This window comes from Periplaneta americana, chromosome 8 (assembly GCF_040183065.1).
Source record: "Periplaneta americana isolate PAMFEO1 chromosome 8, P.americana_PAMFEO1_priV1, whole genome shotgun sequence".
In the NCBI taxonomy this organism is placed as follows: Eukaryota; Metazoa; Arthropoda; class Insecta; order Blattodea; family Blattidae; genus Periplaneta; species Periplaneta americana.
In genome coordinates, this window is record NC_091124.1 from 20,236,442 (window position 1) to 20,260,740 (window position 24,299).

Consider the following 24,299-nt stretch of genomic DNA (forward strand, 5'->3'; position numbering starts at 1 on the left):
CTGTGGTTCTTTCCCGCGGTTAAAGCATGATGCTGAACTTATGAAACGCAGTAAGCACTACTTCGTGCCCAGATGATGTTCGCATACGAGGCCTTCATTACTTACACGCTGTTTTCTCTGTAAGAAATTCTGTGAAATTGGTTCCTCAAAGTTTGATTATCTACTCTTCGAGTTATCTTCATTCGATAATTTAAGTTGTAAGCTTACTATGGATTTGTAAATCTCATTTTCGCTTATGTTAATATGCTTCCATCTCTTTTCCCCATTGCCCATTATCAGTGATGAATTCAGAGAGTTCCTGGGGGAGTTCAAAATAACCCTCCGTCACAGAGATTTCGGCTGCGTCTACACAGTTTTACTATAAGACATTTCCAATACGATTCAATTCAAAAATGAACTAAAACATTAAGGATTATTCTATGTTTCTTGTCACAATATTTCATATACAGGGTGAAAGTGAAATAGCCTTGCAGATTTTCAGAGTGAATAGCTGTTGTATGTAACAAAAAAAGACTATAATGTCATATTAGTAGAAAATTAATAGTTTTTTTCAGAAAAAAATGTTTTTTTTTCTCAGATGTTTAATAACCTTTTATTCGATAACTATTGCGAATAGGATCGTGATTTATCGATAGGAAAACTAATAAAGAATAATTTATTTCTCTGGCGTCTTTCAATAGTGTGGACGGTTTTCGTGTAAATTTAATTTTAAAAACCTCTCATTTCAAGCCACTGCACGACGCGCCAGAGAACAGCTCACGTAGCAAGAAACATAGAGTTCGTTGACCTCTGACATCTGTATCACGAGAAGTGTGTGTTAGCGATGATGTTGCCGTACTGCTAAAATTTCGAACTTAATGTTCTATTTAACCGTACATTTACTCACAAAACATTATATAGATTTTCTATTCATTTAAGTGTACCCTATCGTCCGTTTCAGTCAGGAAGGTTATTTTACTTCCACACTGTATATATGTTTTATACAATATAGCCTATTATATAATAATAATAATAATAATAATCCGTGGCGCTACAGCCCGTGAAGGGCCTAGACCGACCAGCCGGCTGCTGGCCTCACGCTCACATGCCGAAGCAGGGGTGGACGATCATCCAACCAGAATGGAGGTATGGTGTGGTTAGCACGATGATACCCCCGGCCGTTACAGCTGGCTTTCGCAACCGGATTTCGCTACCTATCGTAGCTTCCCAAGTGCATCACGATGCTGGGTGGGCACCGGTCCCATACACTGACCGAAATTTCATGAGAAAATTTCTTCCCCCATGAGGACTCAAATCAGCGCGCAATCCGTAACGCGAGTCCTAGGCAGATGCCTTAGACCACGACGCCACGGCGCGGGACATAGCCTATTATACTGCGTGTATATATAAATACAGAGTGGAAGTGATATAATTGTATAGATTAAAGGGAGAAATAGAATACATTAAAATAAATAAATAAAAACAGTTATGCGTTTTGTAATTAAGTAGAAAGCTAATTAGACAATTAGACTGAAAGTGTGCGTAGTTTGGCAACAGCGCATCGCAGACTCATCTACAAATACTGTACACACCCTGACTCAGGTCTGAATAGTAGCATTCTATCCCTCAGTCACTGCAGAAGACTTACCAAACTTCCTATGGGCAGGAAATAACGATACTTGCAAATCTTATTTAATTAAAAACTGTAAAGGGATAAATTATTCTTTATCAGTTTCTCTAATGATAAGACTAAAAATCAGTATCGTACGAATAATACTTATCGAGTAAAACAGTTTTAATAGGGGAAAAATATTTTATTCTGAGAAAAAATTCATATGGTATTAAAATGTTTTGTTGTATTCTATCCAAGGAATACGCTGTTAAAATATACACAGTTACAGTATATTTCTTCCAATCTGTATACATGAGTCAAAAACATACTAACTCTGTCTCACACGTGGATTTGATTTGAAAACACCTTCATTAGCATAAATTATTCATTTTACTGTTTGTTGTTTTATAAATTCAAAACTAATAACGAAATGGACTAACCTTAGCAAAGTATCGTGTATCCATAAGACGCATATAGGGCTTACATTCGATTCGATTAATAATAATAATAATAATAATAATAATAATAATAATAATAATAATAATAATAATCTATATATATAATTTGAACTGGTAATGGAAATTACGTGAAAACGGCTGAACGGATTTTAATAAATGGCCCCTCATTTTGAAGCTTGGAACCCAAAGTTTTTCGGAAAAGTAGTAATTTTCAGTGAAATGTCAATTTTCCTACATAATTTTCCTATTTTCCAAAATCCATCTGTTGTCAGTTTTGAGAACTAATTTTATTCAATCACGGCCGACTTGATTGAATTTCAGAACAAAACACACACTACAATAAACAATGGGCTATTACACGAAGGCCATGACCTGCAGGATTGTCGACATATTTAGAGCTCAATTCAATTTGTTATTAAAAACTGATTCAGAAGTGTATAATTTTCTGAGTACAGCTGTGTATTGGATATTCAAATCTACGAAACTTGAGGTGGTTTAATGACATTATTACCATTAGAAATTAAATATTATTATACCGGTAGTTAATATCATGATGCATCTATTTTTCATTAATTGTACATAATATTGATGCTATATTGATGACATGAAAGTGAAACGTTTTGTGGTTATGTAAGTAAATGTAGAGAATATCTTAATTTAGATTTTCATTTCTAAGAGTATAATTTACTGAGTGGCTGCTATATATAACTACAAAACTAAAGTAAGATAATAATATTGTTATTAAAAATCAAATATTTTTATACTTATTAACCCAGTGGGATTGGGTCTTTTTCATATACTTAATGGCGGTGTAGTGTAGATATTGATATGTGTCATTGTCTTCAGTATTGGCTCGAGAGAGCGCAAAAATTACAGTTCCTAAGGAAAGCTCAAAAGGTATTACTTACTGATAAAATAAGAGGCCTACAAAATTTTCTGGTCTCCAGACCATTTCAGCAAGATCTCTTAGTAGGATAAAATGATTTTACGCTCTACATTTCAAGTTCTACATGCAGCAGCTTTACGAAAATGCTATTGTTCGAAAGCTTAGCACACCTGACATTTTTTTAAATTTCGCCTACAATCCACAATGACCTGAAATAGCTACTGCTATCGTCCTGACATTGATACTTGCGTTTTCGCCTTGAAACTCTAAAACTGAAGTTGGATAGGTTCAAGAAAAAGTATTTGGCCTAAAAAAATCCATTCAGAGGGAGTATGTTTCATTATTATGGAAGCAAATAACTATCAAAAAGACAAGTATTCTTCATTGAAAATAAATCTGAAAAAATTTTATTTGAACGTCTAACGAACTTAGTTTGCAGCAGTATTTGCTGCACAAGCCACTAGTAATAGTAATAATAATAATAATAATAATAATAATAATAATGTCTAACTGAAAATGAGGAGCATTAACGTAAAAAAGCTAACTTCACCCCGCTGTTTTATTTCTCCCTCCCGGTGAAAACAGTCTCAATTCATCACTACATGCTTCACTATCACAATCCGAAAGAAGGTCAATGAGCGCAATTATGTACTAGTGTATTTGTGATGGCTTTATGCTGTAATTTTGTGTGGCATGGCATAATGATTTATGTGAAAATTAAGCTAAATTGTGAAAAGAGATGACATGGAATCTGAAACACTGAGATAAAACTCGATCACAGTTGCTTCGTCTTTCACAATTTTAGTGGAATCAGAAAGAATGATGTTACATCAGATAGATGATGACAACAATGCAGGTGTCGCATACCAGATATTATTACCTTACATTGCTATCTAATGAGTCGTTAGTAATGACTCGTCGCGAAAAGGGATGTATTTCATTACACTATACTTACGCTGTATAATGGACTTTGTTTTATAGGCCTATAGTGAATTTAATATTGAATAAATGTATGTTTTATTACTTACAATTTAGGCTATTCTTTTTTTACTTTTGGCTTTTAAGGAGCCCGGAGGTCCATTTCCGCCCTGACATAAACCTGCCATCGGGCCTATCCTGAACAAGATTCATTCAGTCTCTACCATCATATCCCACTTCCCTCAAATCCATTTTAACATTATCCTCCCATCTACGTCTCGGCCTCCCCAAAGGTCTTTTTCCCTCCGGCCTCCCAACTAACACTCTATATACATTTCTGGATTCATCCATATGTACTACATGCCCTGCCCATCTCAAACGTCTGAATTTAATGTTCCTAATTATGTCAGGTGAAGAATATAATGCGTGTAATAATTCTGCGTTGTGTTAATTTCTCCATTTTCCTGTAACTTCGTCCATGTTAGACCCAAATATTTTCTTAAACACCTTATTCTCGAACACCCTTAGCCTCTGTTCCACTCTTAAAGTGAGAGTCCAAGTTTTACAACCGTAAATAACTGGTAATATAATTGTTTTATGAACTCTAACTTTCAGCTTTTTTGAGAGCAGACTGGATGACAATATCTTCTCTACCGAATAATAACAGGCATTTCCCATATCTATTCTGCGTTTAATTTCCTCCCAAGTGTCATTTATATTTATTACTGTTACTCCAAGATATTTGAATTTTTCCAATTCTTCAAAAGGACAAATTTCCAATTTTTATATTTCCATTTCGTAGAATATTCTGGTCACGAGACATAATCATATACTTTATCTTTTCGGGATTTACTTCCAAACCTATATCTTTACTTGCTTCAAGTAAAATTCCCGTTTTTTTTTCCAATAGGCCTAGTTTGTGGATTTTCTTCTAACATATTCACGTCATCCGCATAGAGAACAAGATGATGTAACCCGTTCAATTCCAAACTCTGTCTGTTTTCCTGGACTTTCCTAATGGCATATTCTAGAGCTAAGTTAAAAAGTATTTGGTGATAGTGCATCTCCTTGCTTTAGCCCGCAGTGAATTGGAAAATCATCAGACAGAAACTGGCCTATACGGGCTCTGCTGTACTTTTCTACACAAATAAAAAAGTATGAAGACTAACCTACGTAGTTAAAACTGCTTCACCCATGATTTTAAACATGAGTGCATTCACATGCTCCGAATTAAGTGCCGCTCTACGTTTAGTAACAACGTTTCCTGCATCACTAAACACGAAAAAAAAAAAAAAAACTTTTTTTTCTGTCAAGCACTTCTCCACGATCGTTCAATTTAAATCCAAACGTTTCACCGAGATTTGCTGTATGCTACTTGCTACCTGCTTTGCAGTTACAAAATAACGGTACTTCTGTGCTTTGAAGTAAGCAATTTCTGAGAGACGAATATCGGAATTTTTAGTCTGAGTTTGCATTAGCAAAATAATAATTAATATCAAGGACAGCCGATTAATTTTAATCGGCTCGATTAAGAGATTAAATATTTTTGATCGATTAATCTTACAACAGAAATTGGTCGATTAATCGATTAAATCTCAAAACACTAGCAGAAAGCAAATTTATTTCAAATCGTCAAGACACTGAACTAGCCTACGGACACAAGACGGTACAGGCAGTCTAAAGCGCAGACACAGAGAAACTGTCGACGGTCTCTAAATTTGTTTCCTTTTTTTCGGAAATCGTTGTAGAAAATAGTGTTCATTTAATGGTAGCTTTACACCACGTGAACATGAAACAGTCGTACATCCTGCTTCGTGCAGGCAATAATCACGACCCGACTCGAGATCGGCAGCGCGAGGTCAGGGTCGAGTTCTGGAGGAAACTCGTCGCTTCGAAGAAATCCAGCTGCTTTCCACTTGCACAGCTATTTAAACGTCATACTTTCCTTGTTGTTATACAGAAGAATGTGGCAATGAAAGAGGCTAGACATCTGGTCCATTTTCGTATGAGACATTAGAGATCTCATTTGTGTGCAAAATACAAGTTGAGTGCTGAAATACACTAACCATCTTAAAAATGGCATTCCTCGACGTTAATGCGTTAGGCCTACTAGACATTTTAAATGCATATTTTCAAAGAATTTTATATTGAATATTTGCTCTTTTGAAGGCCCAGGCTCAGCAAGAAAGTGAAAATTGGTTTACTGTAGAGCCATTGAAAGTGTCAGTTACTTATGAAACATTCTTTATTTCATACAAATTCTTCAATTTCATTGTACAGACGTGGACAAATTATTAGCAAAATTGACATTTTTTTAAATATTCTTTATTTTCATTGAAGCTAAGTACATTTAGGTGTGATTACTGAAATTTTCATACATCATAAGAATTCAATATTTCGTGTGACCCCCTTTGGCTGCAATCAAAGCCTCTATTCTTCGTGGCATCCCTTCAACCAAAGTTCTACACAAAATTGCTAATTCCTCATCTTCTCTCCAAATTGAAAGGGTATGTTCTATTAATTGAGCTTTAGTGGTAGGCTTTCTCGCTTTCACTTTAGTTTTTAACACATTCCACAAAGACTCTATAGGGTTCATGTCCGGGCTATTGCCTGGCCATTGAAGCACAGGAATGTCCAATGAAGCAAGTTCAGCACTCACAGTTTTTGATCGATGACAAGGTACACCATCATGCATAAATATTCCATCTCCAGAAGGAAACCACTCATTTAATGTAGGCACTAAACAGTCTCTGATGACCTCCTTGTACTGTGCACTGTTCATATTTCCCTCTACAACATGTATTTTTCCTGGTCCGTATACCGAAATAGCCCCCCAGATCATCACTTTAGTTGGATATTTCACATGTTGCACGATGCATTCCTTTTTGAACGCTTCTCCTGGGCTTCTTACATATTGAGGGCTTTCATCCTCTACATAAATTATTGTTTCATCACTGAACACAACCTGAAAAAAGATAATCGACATTTGTTGTAAAATAAAACCAAATGGCGATTCAAATTAGCTGCCTATTTTCTACGTTTTCCTCCTAAATGTTATCGATTTTATATTATTATGTTCACTTCTCTTTATTTATTTTAAAATTACCTTACTCCATTGCTGAATGGTCCAGTTCTGGTATAATTTAGCCCACTGAAGTCGTTTCTTCGTCATGGCAGGGGTAAGTTTTTGTTTGTTGCGGGGTCGCCGTGCCTTCAAGTCATGTTCAAACAATCTTCTCCTCACAGTTCTTGCCGTAATTTCTGCACCATGCTCTTGAGCGATACGTTGAATTTGTGTTGATGTTAAATGTCTATTCTGACGTGCTTTTCTTATCAAAAGTCGATCAAGAACTTCTGTTGTAGCCCGCTTTCGGCCATATTTTCCCTTTCGCTGGGGTGAGGTGCCCTTTTGTTCATTCAGTTTCTTTGCAAACCGGTTAACGTATGACACACTAACACCCACAATTCGGCTTACTTCGCTCTGGGTTTTATTTGTTGACTTCAATAACACCTCAATTCTTGCACGTTTTCGAGGAGAAATATCTTTTGTCTTGCCCATCCTTACACAGACACAGCAACTTCAATTGTGAAGAGGCACTGCTACCTGCTTCCAACCCTGGGCACCCACCATCCCTTCCAAAAAACCTTGGTCCCCTAGGGTGGTTAACCTTGCCTGCATTGTGTGTTTGAAAGTGAAATTGCGTAGTAAACGGAACAGAAAAGGATAAAGGAACAGATTTTTCCCTCGTGTGAGAAAAGTAAATAAATAGCTAGAATGCAGTTCCTGTGTAAACCGAGCATAATTAATTCTCATTTGCTTCAGGAGCACGAACACTTGATAAGACATGCTCATGAGGTATAGACAAAACAGACCAGAGACTATACATGGAGAAATATAGTCACATTTTACACCAAACTAATGTTTTGTCCTAAAAAATCAATTTTGCTAATAATTTGTCCACGTCTGTATTGATATTAAATATGTGAAATCGCATAAACCGACCTAACATGCGCTAAGGAGTATTTTCATCTGGAGAAATGTGTAGTAGAAGGTATTTCATCTCTTACTTAGCGATGACAAAGCATATCAGTGCATCGGATGATGTGAGCTCTTATTTTTTAGTCATACAGTGCATGTATCCGAATATAAAACTGATTGTAAAACACATTTCCAATTATTAATGTTTCTTGTCCTTAATAATACTGTACGTAAAAGACAGTGGTTTATGAGCAGTAATTAATTTTAATTATGATAATAGAAAAAGATGATCATTGTTATCAACGTATCCCACGATCATTAAAACTGTCAAACTCAACATACAATTTACTTGGTAGGCTAAATTTAACATTTCATAATATGAGTTGTCTATCAGATGTATTCATTTTTGTACATTTTCCTATTAAATACGAGCGCATTACCTTTGCTGTTCCGTCTCGCAGTGTCTTTTTATTCGCAAATTATGCTTTTTATAAATAAATTCTGTTTACACAATAAAGGCTGGTCCACAATAAACCGGGAAAGGAAACGAGAACGGAAATATTGTTCAAATAAATGTATTTAAATGTGAGCATTCACAATTAACTGTTGAGAATGCTCACATTGAAATACATTTATTTTAACGTTATTTCCGTTCTCGTTGTTTCCGTTCCCCGTTTATTGTGAACCAGCCTTAAGTAGTCTGCCACATTCTAATGCATGTATCATACATATCAACCAGCAAAGAAATAGATTTTTCTATTGCGGATAAGATATATACATAAACATAAGTACGGTATTTGACTATAATTATATGTATATTTACCGCCTTTGCTTATCATACAAATGAATGAGTTAATTAGTCATATTTTCCTCATTAACGTTTTCGGTACGTAACTTGTACCATCTTCAGATGTTTGTATATTATTTTAATTGTAAACCAAGCCTGTGGGTGCATGTATCTGGACTGAAGTGGTCAGTGTTTTTGTGTATGCTGTGCGGTGTCGGTGAAGTGTTGTCATGATTACACAAATGATCACCTTAACTCTTATATGCTATTTAGTACCACACTTTATCAAACTTGAATTGCAATGTTTCTGTCGTTGTTTAAAACACTATGTAAGACACTGTTTAAAAACTGTTTAAAACGATTTAAAATATTTAAAAGCACTTGGTTTTTATATCACTTTGACTATGTGAAGTATGTGACCACTGCTGGTTGGAAGTTAGATGAGGCACTTGTGGTGATCTTGTTTTGCGTTGAGTTGGACGCGAGGTCGTGACATGACTATGTTTCTAAAAGTGATGTTGAGACACTTCTATTAGATTGATGGCTTATGTAATATTATAACAGGATGAAGATTGTCAGGTCCGTGGCTATAGTATCGCCTGGCGTGTCTGTAACAATATGATTAAATTAATTTATAAAGTTGGGGATGTTTGTAATTGTATTGGAAATTCCTTTGGTATGGTTAACTGCAGTGCCTATTATGTAAGAAAAGTAACTTACAGTTATGGATGTATTGGTCTGCTCGTGCTTGATGCTAGGCTGATACTAGAGCAAAGGACTTGTTCACAGTATTTTAGTTAGTTATAATATCTGGTTCCGGAAGTAGAGAAATTCATAAGTACGGTAACAAATATGCGGGACAAGTGCACGGGTTAAAACGTAGCCATTCTCAGAGTTAGGTGGTGTATGGATTATAGAAAAGTATAATCAATAGGGCCTAAATCTATTTTATGCAATATCACATTACTCCATTACACTTTGTATATCTCTAAACCGTGATGTGTGAAGACAAGACTCCAAAAAAAAAAAAAAAAAAAAAAAAAAAAAAAAAAAAAAAAAAAAAAAAAAAAACGAGCGAGTTGGCTCAGAGACTCAGACAGTAGGGTTTGAGACTCACATTCTGGAAGTCCCGGGTTCAAACCTCGTTGCCGACCAATCTGACTGGGGTTTTTCGTGGTTTCCCTCAGTCACAAAGGCAAATGTTGAATTGGAAATTTACATTCCATTATTCATCACCGCCTCAGTCACCAGTATCATAAACATTAATAAAAAATCTAAAATCAGTTACATGAAGACAAGCCATCTCCAACACACAATAGAAACAGGAAGTCAGCAATAGTAAACGCGGCCTACTGGTATCCCACAGATTCTCCTATGCGATATGACAACAGATGTTAAAGCATGTATAAAAAACTCCAGAAATAATTAATACATAATTGATGTCTGTGTAATTAATACACATTTTTGACACATGACTTCGTACATTAAATAGAGACTCAGCAACTGAATCTAAACCTGACTTCTTGTTAGAACGTAATTGACTGAATATTATTATTTTCAGTTTTTTATTTAATAACGTCTTGAACCGCACACGTTGCATAACGTTGATGAGCAGATGAGATTGATTTGACAAATAAGAACGTCTCCGAGAGGAAGCAATCATAGAGTTTATAAAAACAATATAAAACCATTTGTAATATTCAACTTTCCGAAGCGAAGTTCAGAACAAATGACTGCGATTATTGTCATAGTTTTGTGGAACTCTCGGCTGACAAAACGACTGCAGAAAGTTTTCAAATTATTTTAACAATTCCGCTGTTCCCGTATCCATCTGTTCATTTCTGCCGTTCCCGTACTCGCCTGTTCCCGTATTGGCCTGCTCATTTCCGCCGTTCCCATACTCTCCTGTCCATTTCCGCCGTTCCCGTACTCTCCTGTCCATTTCCGTCGTTCCCGTACTCTCAAGTCAATTTCCGCAGTTCCCGTACTCTCCTGTCAATTTTCGCCGTTCCCGTACTCTCCTGTTCATTTCCGCTGTTCCCGTACTCTCCTGTTCCCGTATTGGCCTGCTCATTTCCGCCGTTCCCATACTCTCCTGTCCATTTCCGCCGTTCCCGTACTCTCCTGTCCATTTCCGTCGTTCCCGTACTCTCAAGTCAATTTCCGCCGTTCCCGTACTCTCCTGTCAATTTTCGCCGTTCCCGTACTCTCCTGTTCATTTCCGCTGTTCCCGTACTCGCCTGTTCCCGTATTGGCCTGCTCATTTCCGCCGTTTCCATACTCTCCTGTCCATTTCCTCTGTTCCCGTACTCTCCTGTTCATTTCCGTCGTTCCCGTACTCGCCTGTTCCCGTATTCGCCTGTTCATTTCCGCCGTTCTCATACTCTCCTGTCAATTTTCGCCGTTCCCGTACTCTGTCAATTTCCGTCGTTCCCGTACTATCCTGTCCATTTCCGTCGTTCCCGTACTCCCCGTACTCTCCTGTCAATTTTCGCTGTTCCCGTACTCTCCTGTCAATTTTCGCCGTTCCCGTACTCTCCTGTCCATTTCCGTCGTTCCCGTACTCTCCTGTCAATTTCCGTCGTTCCCGTACTCTCCTGTCAATTTTCGGCGTTCCCGTACTCTCCTGTCCATTTCCGTCGTTCCCGTACTCTCCTGTCAATTTTCGCCGTTCCCGTACTCTCCAGTCCATTTCCGTCGTTCCCGTACTCTCCTGTCAATTTTCGCCGTTCCCGTACTCTCCTGTCAATTTCCGTCGTTCCCGTACTCTCCTGTCAATTTTCGCCGTTCCCGTACTCTCCTGTCCATTTCCGTCGTTCCCGTACTCTGCTGTCAATTTTCGCCGTTCCCATACTCGCCTGCTCATTTCTGCCGTTCCCGTACTCTGTCCATTTCTGCCGCTCCCGTACTCGCCTGCTCATTTCCGCTGTTCCCGTACTCTCCTGTCCATTTCCGCCGTTCCCATAATTTCCTGTCCATTTCCGTCATTCCCGTACCCGCCTGTCCATTTCTACCGTTCCCTCTGTGCTGTCCATTTGTCATTACTTGTCTGTCACTCGCTAAATTTGTCAGTTTAGATTGCTAGAAAATATTTCTGAATTGTGTAGTTAAAAAAAAAGGAATATAAAATCACTTGATGAAATTACTTTTTCAAGTATCCCGCAGTATTATTTTCATTATCCATTCACTTGCACAGGACTCATAATGAGCATTGATTGAAAAAAATTGTGCAACGTATTGTGTTTGCTTGCAACAAACTAGGTGAGAGATGTTGGGGTTTTCCATGGAGACGCTATCTGAAGCGTGTTCCCGGAAACGGAGACTGCAGCTAACGTTAAAATATAAGTTTTAAGATATTTACGATTACGCCAAACTGATTACCACTTCCGTCAAACATCCGAAGCGTGAAAACTAACACAAATATAATAGAGGTGTAGCGTAGTTCTGACGCTGGCTTCTGTACTGCAGTGAGACAGCGGCCTCGTGTCAAATTCAAGGTGAATTAGTTCCAGTTTTTCCCACAACATAATCCCATTCATTAAGACGGTACTGTTGTTACCAACAGAAGAAAGAAGACGCTGTGCATTGTAACGCGAACTGATGGCTTTTGTAGCTATACATCAGGCGATCTTAAGAGCTATTTTAGCTACAGGAAAGTAAAGATTCATCTTCCGTGTTTCGGAACAGATGTAAGAGGTTTCTTGTATTTGTTACCGGTAACTAAAACGTCTGCTTTTCAAGTGATCATTGCAGTTTCCTTTTCGAGTTTTATTTAAGGTTACATTTCATTATACTCCCGGTAGTTGAAAGATTTGCCATTCATCTTTTGACGGTAACCATTCTGTTAATTTTTGTTTTCGGGATACCAGCCTGATCTCGCCACCTACAGAAAGTTCTGCGCTGTATCAGGGATACACTGGCACATAGAATACGTCACCCAGTTTCGGGAATGAAACTACAGGACATTAACTACTATATTATTTCTTTAACTCCAAGTCTGTTGTAGTAAAAACGTTATATGCTACAGAACTTTGAAGGGACACTTTTTGGTTAGAGCGTGGAATATTCTGTTGTCAAATACAATTAATGAGTACAACCTTCAGTCATTTTCTAATTTATTCTGAGAGCCCGACTAAGGAACTCGCAGAGTGAGGATTATTGTGGAGTATTGATGTAATGATTAGGGGAAACGGGACAACCCCGTGTAAAATCCCTCGTGCTAGCTTTGTCCACCACAAATTTCTTCATGACCCAGACGGGGATCGAACCCGGATCATCGACGTATTGATATTCACCTCGTATTCGTATGTTGGCGAGTATCGTTGAACAGACATGTCATCACCCTTTCTCTTAGATGTCTCCATAATCATAATTGTAGTTATTCATTCATTTATTCATTCATACTTCTCTGCCCAAGGCTAGGTCTTTCACTTCAAATCCAGCATTCTCAATCTTTCCTATTTTCTGCCTTCCTCTTTGTCTCCGCATATGAGCCTTATATCTTAATGTCGTTTATCATCTGATATCTTTTTCTGCCCCGAACTGTTCTCCCGTTCACTATTCCTTCCAGTGCATCCTTCAGTAGGCAGTTTCTTCTCAGCCAGTGACCCAAACAATTCCTTTTTCTCTTCCTGATCAGTTTCAGCATTATTCTATCTTCACCCACTCCTTCCAACACAACTTCATTTCTTATTCTGCCTGTCCATTTCACACACTCTATTCTTCTCCATATCAAATTGTAATTTATATTGGTTATAAAATGTGAATAACGTAGTAAAACGGCCAACGAGGACACGTAATTTCGCCCTATCCATTTTTACTAACGAACAGATATTTTTACATACAATACATCTGCTGCTTAAGTCCGACGGGTTTACTTCTTCTACCGACATAAGCCGTACTTTGGAATTTGTCCGTCTATAGGAGTGTTTTCCGGTGTTGACAGCACAGCCAACACCGGATAAATTGTAAGGAAGTCGAAAAGGAGCGTTTAGATTTTATAGATATTAGTTGAATAAATTTATATTAATAGTAATAGGCAAAATATTTAACAAAAGGATCTTAATTTACTTCTGATATTTATGCTCTGTAATTATTTTGACAGTAAGTTTATGTTTATAAACATTTAACATAACACACACCTTAATGTATGTCGTATTCATGGGAATTATAAGTTAAACCACGAAAAACATATAGATATTTTGTGAATTATGTAAGTCTATATTTTTAACGATTATTTGCGGAAGATTGTGAGCAGACAGCGATGATCAGGGATGTGGACAAATTTGGGACTTCAGACGGGTGATGAAATTATATTTATTTGTATACTTTGATTTTTAATTGTATTTGATTTTTATACTTGATATTTACTTACACAGTACTACTGTAGAATATATAAAGATACACCCGTATAAGTAAAGTTCGTGTTCGGATGTAGTTCCATCTACATGCAAGAAATACAAAAAATTGTACACAGGAATATAAATAAAAAAAACAGTAACACAAAAACGTTATACATAGGTCTAAAATCAATTTATATAGCTTATAAGCAGATGTTTATTTTCTTATTAAATTTTATATTATTTTGCCTTTAATTAATATCCATTTTATATTTTTTGTAATAATTAAGTGCAAAAGTACAATGTAAAATCAATTTAAGGTCACTGTCGCTCATTTCAAAATGATTACACTTAATTTTGGGCGGGGGGGTGGGGGAGTGGTAGCCAGTATCCAGTTCCCAGAAGTGGGCGCTAAGCCAAAAGAGTTTGGGAAGCTCTGGTTTGCAAGCTAACCACCAGAGTGCAACATTGTTATTGTTCCTGTTATTATTTAAAATGTCCTTGCACATGAATTGTTAATAGGTACTAACATAAACATAAGATTCTGAAGCTTCCGAACGTTCTAGAAACACCATTCACTATTCTTCTCGTTAAACCTGTTTTCCACCAAGCAATAACGTATCATTAACTCACTACACGCGCAAGTGGGTTACAGATCCTCTGTCAGCTGTCCTACTGATGTAGATTCGATGGATGTCTGATTGCTCGATCATGCCGTGACGTCATGCATAAGGGAATCATAACCGGACCTGGCAAATGTCCATGGGTTTTCCAACCCGGGATCTGATAGGATTTGAAATAAGTCTGACTAAATTCACGTTCTTTCTTGAAGCTGTATTGGGAGTAACTAAATCGTTGTTTTGCAGTTTTAAAGGTCCGAAAAGATGTGGTACTGTGATAAGATGTACATAATATAATTATACAGAGCGTTCATTTCAAAACTTCCCAGTCTAAATAACTATATAATTTAAATAGGATTTAATTAAACAAAAAACACGTCAATTTAGATATTGAGGGGAAGTTTAAAACTAGTCTTAATTGCATATTACTTTTCACCCCCTTACCCCCACCCACCCCACTTTGAAATTTCAAATGGCACTCCTATTTTGTGATACTTAATTTAAAAGAGCATTCAATTGGTTATGCACCTCATTCGTTTTCGCATCTTTTGTTTTCTATCGTCTCCTGGCAATCTGGATTGTTGTTATTCTTCATTAGAGCTGAAGAGAATAAAGCTACAAAGACCACTGAGCATTTCATGTAATAATAGCGTTTGTGTATTAAATTATTTAAAAATGGTGTATACCCTTCAAGAGAGAACAGAAATCATCTTTAGTGATTACATTTAGGAAATTACACAAAATAAACTGGGTTTTCATCCTACAATCAACTGACAATAACAAAACAGGCGACGATAGAAAACAAATGAATGAGTGATGTTTAAACAATTGAATACTCTTTCAAATTTAGGTATCACAAGATAGGGGTGCCATTTGAAATTTGAAAGTGGGGGAGACTGAGGGTGAGGGGGGTGAAACTTAACAATCAGTTAAGACTGGTTTTAAACTTCCCGCTCAATATCTAAATTGACGTGTTCTTTGTTTAATTGAAATTCAATTTAAATTTTATAGTTATTTAGACTATATTTGGGGCTAAGAGGGATGAAGTTACAGGAGAATGGAGAAAGTTACACAATGCAGAGCTGCACGCATTGCATCCTTCACCTGACATAATTAGGAACATTAAATCCAGATGTTTGAGATGGGCAGGGCATGTAGCACGTATGGGCGAATCCAGAAATGCATATAGAGTGTTAGTTGGGAGGCCGGAGGGGAAAAGACCTTTGGGGAGGCCGAGACGTAGATGGGAGGATAATATTAAAATGGATTTGAGGGAGGTGGGATATGATGGTAGAGACTGGATTAATCTTGCTCGGGATAGGAACCAATGGCGGGCTTATGTGAGGGCGGCAATGAACGTCTGGGTTCCTTAAAAGCCATAAGTAAGTAAGTTATTTAGACTGGGAAGTTTTGAAATGAACGCTCTGTATTAACTACACGCTGTAGTGATTGGCTTCATAAGAATAATCTTTAGCAAATAACAGGTAGGAACAACAAAATGAGGGATTGAGACAGGTAGACAAGTGATATGTCTGTGGGAACAAGTATCTGAATATATTCAACCTAATGTAAGAGATTAGTCGAATGACGATCATCTACAGACCTCCCTTTACAAACTATAGAAATAAATACAAATATAAAGAAAACTTAAATCATAGTTCATTATGGAAAAGTTTGAATTTTCTTAAGAATTACATATCTTTTATTCAATTGCGTAAATATTGATGAGGAACATAACATGTTAGCATGTAACACATATTCAAATAACGTCAATTTAACCCTATTTTCTCACTGTTTATTTAACTAAAACTGAAGTAACATTTACAAACAGCACTGTAAAAAAATTTCACAAAGATAAATTACTAGTTTTGCTTTCAGATACAAATTTATGCCTTAGCGATCGAATTTACATACATCTGATTGTGCATGTTAAATATTATTTGGATGGAAAACCATTTGCATGTATATTTTCTCTTTGTGAAATAAAACGAACGTTTGTACTAAAAACTCCACTTCTAAGCCTCAGATTTTTCTAAGAAAGCGACATTTTTTTACAGTGATTGCTATTTACCCAAACACTAGCAAGTAAAGTTGGCAACAATATTTTCGCTTTCTGTAATGTATTTTGTAGGCCTACCTGTAATGTTTCGTAATGCAGAAATAGCATCACTGCGTAAAATACTCTTCAGAGACACTGAGAAAAGAATTCAGAATGACTTCCATTACACATTACAGCAGCAGAGAATAAGATACACGTGTTTCCATGACATTCTGCTATAATTACATCAACAATAATAACGTAATTATAGCATTATTTTATATCTGTATTTGCATACACATTGAGTATTATTTCTTGTTAATATATCTATGGTCATAGTTAAGATTACTTGATTTTTGTACAACTTCCACCTAGGCCTATGTATGAAAGTATGAAGACGTTGAATTTATACTGTGTGGGGTATTTTGAAGTTATATGAAAATGTATGTACAGTAATGGCAAAAAAACCGGACCGACGGAATAATCAAAGTCCCCGAAATGAGCCACTGCGCATGCCACACCCGCATTCACAAGATAGCGAGTAATCTATTGAAATTGTTGTAGTTTCGACTGCTGACGTAGCCCATTTCGAAACCCATTAGAAAATAAGCTGGTAAAATTGTTTTTCTGGGAATAATAAGTTAATTAAGTAGTAAAAGATCGCTACAATCAAAAAGTATTGGGAATAAATTTGAATAAGGAACAAAAAAAAAAGTTTCCTTCCCAGGCAGAATTCAAACCACGAAAGTCTTAGTTACCAGTCTATCGTGCTGTCACTGTGAACAAGGCTCTGAAATCAGCTACAAGGGTCGGTCCGTTTTTTTTTTTTTTTTGCCACTACTGTACACTCTTTGACACGGAAAATGGTCGCTCTCCTGTAGCGTGAATTCGTGAAGTGTCGTTCGGGTTAACGCGAGATTCACACGGGGGAAATACCGTATTAAGCATCGAGGTCCGAGGATGAAGACAAGTCGTAGCAGCGACGTACCTGTATGTCACGAAACAACATATTCCCTACGAAGTCTTTTTCTCGTTAGAAAGTCCGGGCTTCGAATCTCTCTATGTAAAACGCACGCGCATGGATGAATTCATCTATGGTACGCGTGTAAACATAGCTCACACGATGATATCCGAGCTATTCCGAGGTGGGACAGCGATCAATTTCTGTGCAAAGGGTGAACCAACTCTTTCATGTTCTCGAAAAAATAAATGTTGTCAGAGATGTATATCTTCTATTGATCAGAAATTTATTTAAAATAAGGATTTAGAGCGATACTTAAGTCAAGATCAAATGGATATTTTTATTTCTTTTATCTTTTTTATTGTAGAAATGGATTGCATTGAAATTCCTAACGAAATATTGGTAGAAGCAGAACAAGCAAGCCGAAGAGCTATACTAGGAAAATCGCGACATCGATATTATAAGAAGCTGTCATTATTTAATGAATGACGAAAAAAAAAAAAGGCGATGAGTGAGATGTTAAATCAAATGGTTGTGTAGCCCGTTAAGTGTAAAATAAAAGGTGCTAACCCGTTAAGTCGTACTTTACTTATGGCTGGTTCACAGTAAACCGGGAACCGAAAGGACGATGACGAGAACGGAAATAATGTTAAAATAAAATTTTAAATGTGAGCATTAACAATAGTTAATTGTGAATACATTTAAATACATTTCAACAATATTTTCGTTCTCGTTCTCGTTTCCGTTCCTGGTTTATTGTGAACCAGTCTTTACACAGATGTACCTCTGTTAAACAATCTTTACTATTCAAAATATCATAAACAATTTAACAAAATCCCAGAGAAGCCGTTGCATATTTCTGAATGTTTAATTTACCAGATAGTAGATACGATAGCCTTGGCGAGTACATTAAGAAATTAAAATTAACAACAGTAACAAATTGCACCATATTCACGGAAAATAAAATTTAAACAAGTAACATCTTTTACTCTATGATGGAATAAATTCTGACAAATAGGAAGACCATCATTAAGCACTTTATTCGGAAGCAAGTGAGAAGATGGATATTTTCTTCACATTTCAGATGAATTGCCATTAACAACAACAATGGGTTTATAGAGAAACAGCTTTTCCAAAAATGCATTATTAAGTCTCGATGCATATGTTTGTTGGCTGCAATATATAGGACTCTTGATGCGCATGAAGGTGGAGAAAGTCTCAAAGAAGACCCTCAATAAACGTCCAGTGGACAGGAGATCAGGAGAACCGAGAAAAAGATGACTTGATGACATTAGCAAGAATATGGAAGCACTGGGCATAAAGTGTTGGAGGAAACGAGCCCAGAACAGACATACTTCCATACCTTATTTTCAATTTATTTTTCTATTTTCTATTTTGCTTCTGTTAATAAGGGTACGTTTCGTTTTCCTTGTTTATGTTTCATAAATAATGTAAATTTTAGGTCATAAACATTGTAATTGGGCTTTGACTATTATGTTCATAAGTAAATAAATAAATAGTGGGCGACTAATGTAGGGGAAGCCAGGTATCTAGGTCATCATCATCATGCATAGCGCTACAGCCCGGATCGGGCCTCGGCTTCCTTAAGAATTCTTCTCCATCGGTCTCGATCTTTAGCCACCGTCCACCAGTTCTTCACTCCAAGCCTCTTAATGTCGTCCATAACACAGTCCATCCATTGTAGCTTTGGCCTTCCAGCTCTTCTTCTTCCAGCAATCCCATATTCCATCACCTTCCTAGGTATTTCACATTCATCCATTCTCTTAACATGCCCTGCCCATCTCAAACGAACAATCTTAATGGATGTTATTATATCGGGAGACTCATAAAGCTGGTATAATTCGTTGTTATATCTTATTCTCCAAGTTTCACCATCCCTTACAGGTCCAAAAATCCTTCGCAATATCTTCCTTTCGAATGCGGCCAATCTAAATTTATCCCTTTCACTAAGAGGCCACGTCTCTGATGCATAGGTCAACACTGGTTTTATTAGGGTCTTATATAGTCTACATTTTGTGCCACGAGATAGCAATCTTGATTTAACTTGTTTTTGCAGCCCATAATAACACCTATTGGCGCTTTGTATTCTTCTACTTATTTCCTCTGAGATATCATTGTTACTATTAACTAGTGATCCAAGATATACAAAGCTCTGGACTGTCTCAAATTTGGCATCATCAATCTCAATGTACTTAGAAGGTTCCTAGGTACATGGGCTGTAATGCCTAGAGACCTGATTGATTGATTGATTGATTGATTGATTGATTGATTGATTGATTGATTGATTGATTGATTGATTGATTGATTGTGTAGGTTTGTTACATTCTAATCGACATACTATATATTTTGTATACTTTGTTACAGAGGAAGGTGACAGCTGTACAACACCGGACAACAGAAGCGGGAAGTGCATCAACCTGAGAGCCTGTACTGTCCTATTAAACCTGCTGTCACAGGCACCTCGACCTTTACCACCAGATTTAGTGAACTTTTTGAGACAGGCTCAGTGTGGATTCAGTGGCAATAACCCACTTGTTTGCTGCGCATCAACCACAGCATCCACCACATCTCAGTCTACCCCAGAGAAACCACCAGATGTGTCCAATCACCCCAACCTGAGACTTCTCCCCCTCAACATATGCGGTCCAGTGTTAATTAAGAGAATAATCGATGGAAAGAAAACAGAACTGTTCCAATATCCTTGGATGGCGCTGATTGGATATTTCAGAAGTAAGTGCATGCAATAGGCCTATAATGTAACATATATAATTCTTTCCTTCATTCAGGGATACGGTATTAATGATTTTTACAACAGTCATAATTATCTCAGTGTTCCTTAAGACATTTAAAACAAATTCTTCTAACTATACATTTAAGTAAATCATTATGGCCTCATATTACGAATCCAATCCACATAAAAGCAACCCTCGTGTATACCTACACTAGCAAATAAATTGATGAACACACAAAACAGCGACTAGAAGCATTTGAAATGTGAATATGGAGAATAATGGAATGTGTGATGTGGACTGACAGAATAAGAAATGAAGCTGTGTTAGAAAGAGTGGGTGAAGGAATAATGATGCTGAAACTGATCAGGAAGAGAAAAAAGGAATTTGTTGGGTCACTGGCTGAGAAGAAACTGTCTACTGAAGGATGCACTGGAAGGAATGGTGAACGGGAGAAGAGTTTGGGGTAGAAGATGATATCAGATGATAGATGACATTAAGGTATACGGTAACAAAGAGGTAACAAAGAGGAAGGTAGAAAATTCACTGGTCAACAATTGTAACAAGTTGCATGTATCGGAAGTAAAACCAATCGATTACAGTGTAATATGACCTCCTAAATTCGAAAATGATAGCGAAAATGCTTAGTTTGTTCTTGTTTTCAAGATATTTTTTTATAATATTGTATATTATAAATGATTTTCTCATTCACAACCAAATAACAAGTAAATGTTTTTTTTTTATATCTCCGAGGTCAAGGTAGCTTATTCTTATGAAAATTGATGTGCTGATTCCGAAAATGTCATTGGATTTTTTCTATCAGGTCTAGTTCAAAAGATATTCAATAAAAACCAAAATTCTAGAAAATTTAAATATTATGCCATATTAATACGGTACATACTTTACATACATAGTTTTTTAGCCTTGCTTCTGTATTTACTTCTAGGGCATCTCTTACTACACCAATAATCAGTAATCATCGTAGTGCTTCATTTACCCTGATATTTCTAGAGAAGCGATAACTTGGTGAAAACGTTCCCTATGTTGATCAGTTATTTTTCCGAGATTATCAGAGAAGAAGTCCAGGTGGAAATGGAGGAAATGCATTTTAAGAGACATGTTGCACCCCATTCTATTGTATGCCATCAGCATATTGTCCATTAATTCCCTGTAATTTGTTGCTTTGTTGTTTCCAAGAAAATTATGTACAACTAACTGGAATGATTCCCAAATTTTCTCCTCTTCTGTTAGAAGTTCATGAAATGTTCATCAAGGATTAACTTTCTAATTTGAGGACCTATGAAGATTCCCTCTTTGATTTTAGAATCACTGAGTCGTGGAAATTGATGAAGGCGATACCTAAAAGCTTCTCCATCTCTAGTCATACCCTTTACATAGTTATTCATAAGTCCCAGTTTAAAATGCAACGTTAATGTTATTTTGGTCTCATCTCTCAGTGGCATACAAATAACATTTTTAATGCTTGGTTCTTACTTCTGCCTAAGGGGTCACAATTTAGTTACATCGAACTTCTCTCTTGCACGACTATTCCTCTCACACAAAAAGCAACAGTATTTTGTGTAACTCTACTGATGACCTAATATTAATGCAACTACTTTCAAATCGGAACACACACCACCTGTACTTATCTTAATTCAAACAGTTAATTAATACCTTAATGTTATCATATGTCTCTTTCATGAATACTGAATGTCCGACTGAAATACTTGGTAATTTATTGCCATTATGCAGTAATACTGCTTTAAGGCTAGCTTTGGATGAATCTATAAAAAGGCGTCACTTGTCTGCGATGTGTTGAATCCCCATGGCATCCATTAATCCATCAACATCATTACAGAATACAAGGTAGTCATGTGTAGAAAAAAATCTTTCCAGGTGATCCTGACGAACTCGAAATTCGGTAATTTTAATTTTAATTTTCAAGATAATTAATTAAACTGCTTAAGTCGTGACCCTAGTTACTCAGCCTTGTTCTTAGGTAGTTCTAAGTCCCTAACAAGATCTTTTAGTTCATTTTGAGTCATTTTTTGTGTAATAATCATGATGAAGATCTGGAACACATTCTTCTATACTGTCCATACATAAACCATAACAGAAGTAAATTAAAATCATCAGTACCAGTTGCAGAAGACACAGCCCTGCAGTATATATTGACTACACCCCACCTCTGGCTACTAGCAACAAGCATCTCTAATGAACACCGATCAAAATACCCCTCATTTCTTGCGAAAAACAACAACTGAATAGACTACAGTGGACTATAGTGGACTTTATGTTGTCAGCAAACAGCTGGATACATTAAGAAGATTGATTGATTTTGAGTCATTATTTTAGGAAGGCTTACTTTTATAAGAAATATCTCTTGTTGGCTGCTAAATATGGCATAGGCCATATTAGTAAATTTTGTAATTGTGTGATAACTGGTTTATAAATGTGTACATTGTATATTTATATATTTCTTACTGTGTCATTACACTATGTGTTTATCGACATACATATAAATATAAATAATATATAAAATATAAATAAATATAATCTGGAGAAAAATGGTGAAATTCGAGCAAAAACGCTACGTAATATCAAAATGAGAACTAATCCATCAAAATGAAGATCATATTCTTTTTTAGCATCCCAAAATTAGTAAGAAATTATTAATTTCATCTCCGATACATTTTGGCTGTTGACTAGTGAAATAGGAAAGATTGGAGAAAGCTGGGTTTGCAGTGAAAGACCTGCTCTTGGGCAGAACACTAAATAAAATGAAATGAAATGAATATGTAATCCAAGAAATTTGGTTGTTGATGTTTCTAGTAGGGGTATATTGTTGATAATTGTGTCTAATGTTTCAGAGATTAAATTTGAATTGGTTTGTAATTGCCATAATATGTATACTCTATAATATAATGTAACGTAGCAATGTTATATTCTTACTGTTATTTACATGCCATTATATTATAGCCTAATAAATGAATTGCTTGTCATTGCAGCTGGGAGCAGCAACCGCGTGTACAGATGTGGTGGAACAGTGATCAATGAGAAATATGTTTTGACTGCAGCTCACTGCATTGTCCAGTTACCAAGTTCCCTGAGACTGTAAGTAATTTACCTCAACTGTGGAGCTGCTTCCATGTCTGAAAGTTAAGTGTCTTAATTAATGGAATGTTTGAATAATAGTAGCCTGTATATTATCAGTTTAGACCTGTATAGACATGTTTTTCATTCAACTATTAACGAGTGTTACGTTACAACCAAGGGAGTACACAAGGTGGGGGAGGGGTTACCAGGTTTGAACCACACCTTGAGCTAAAAAAAAATGACGTATTTAGATCTGAGTTTTTTTTTTTTGTCCATAATCGTTTTCTCTTTTGTAATTTTTCACTGTCAGAGTAACAAAATCTACATCAACATAAGGCATAGTCCTCCTACCCCTCCTTCAATATAATCTCTTACAGTCTGCCTCTCCTGAAGGTTCGAATGTCTATTATACTAGTATGTCTTCGTTTATCTATCAAGATGTGATCTATTTGGTTGTGTGTCAATCCATCTGGAGAAGTCCAGAAGTCACACAATGTTTAAGATTACTTTATTCAAATCTGCAATTTTTATATTCAAATCTGGGCAAACTGAATTAGAGGTAGGTAGATTCTCTTCGGTATATTCTGATTTTCTCCATGCAATCACACTCTGTTCTTCATAATTACTGACTGCCTCTCTACGAGAACACAGCCAATTTCACTATCTCATAAAGGACATCATAGTTGACTAGCTGCTTGGAATGAATATAAATTAAAGGTATCCAGATCTTAAAAACAGTGGTTTAAGATAAATACTCTCATTAATGTAATATTATCAAACTTGGGATACACATTTAAAAAGCACCAGAGAAGCTATATTTGGATTTCTATTAAGATATTTTCTATATTTCCGAAATGTGAACTTTACTAATTTTCT

The 24,299-nt window shown here is 36.4% G+C and overlaps 1 protein-coding gene across 2 annotated transcripts in view; it reads left to right on the forward strand.

The window, feature by feature from the left end:
* The window catches only part of LOC138704539 (melanization protease 1-like), a 56,683-nt gene that overhangs the window by 20,236 nt on the left and 12,148 nt on the right, over positions 1–24,299 (forward strand). For both annotated transcript variants that reach the window (XM_069832536.1, XM_069832535.1), the window contains 2 exons: positions 19,963–20,328; positions 23,336–23,441. In XM_069832536.1, coding sequence (XP_069688637.1) covers positions 19,963–20,328; positions 23,336–23,441 — 472 coding nt within the window. The remainder of the gene's footprint in view (positions 1–19,962; positions 20,329–23,335; positions 23,442–24,299) is intronic.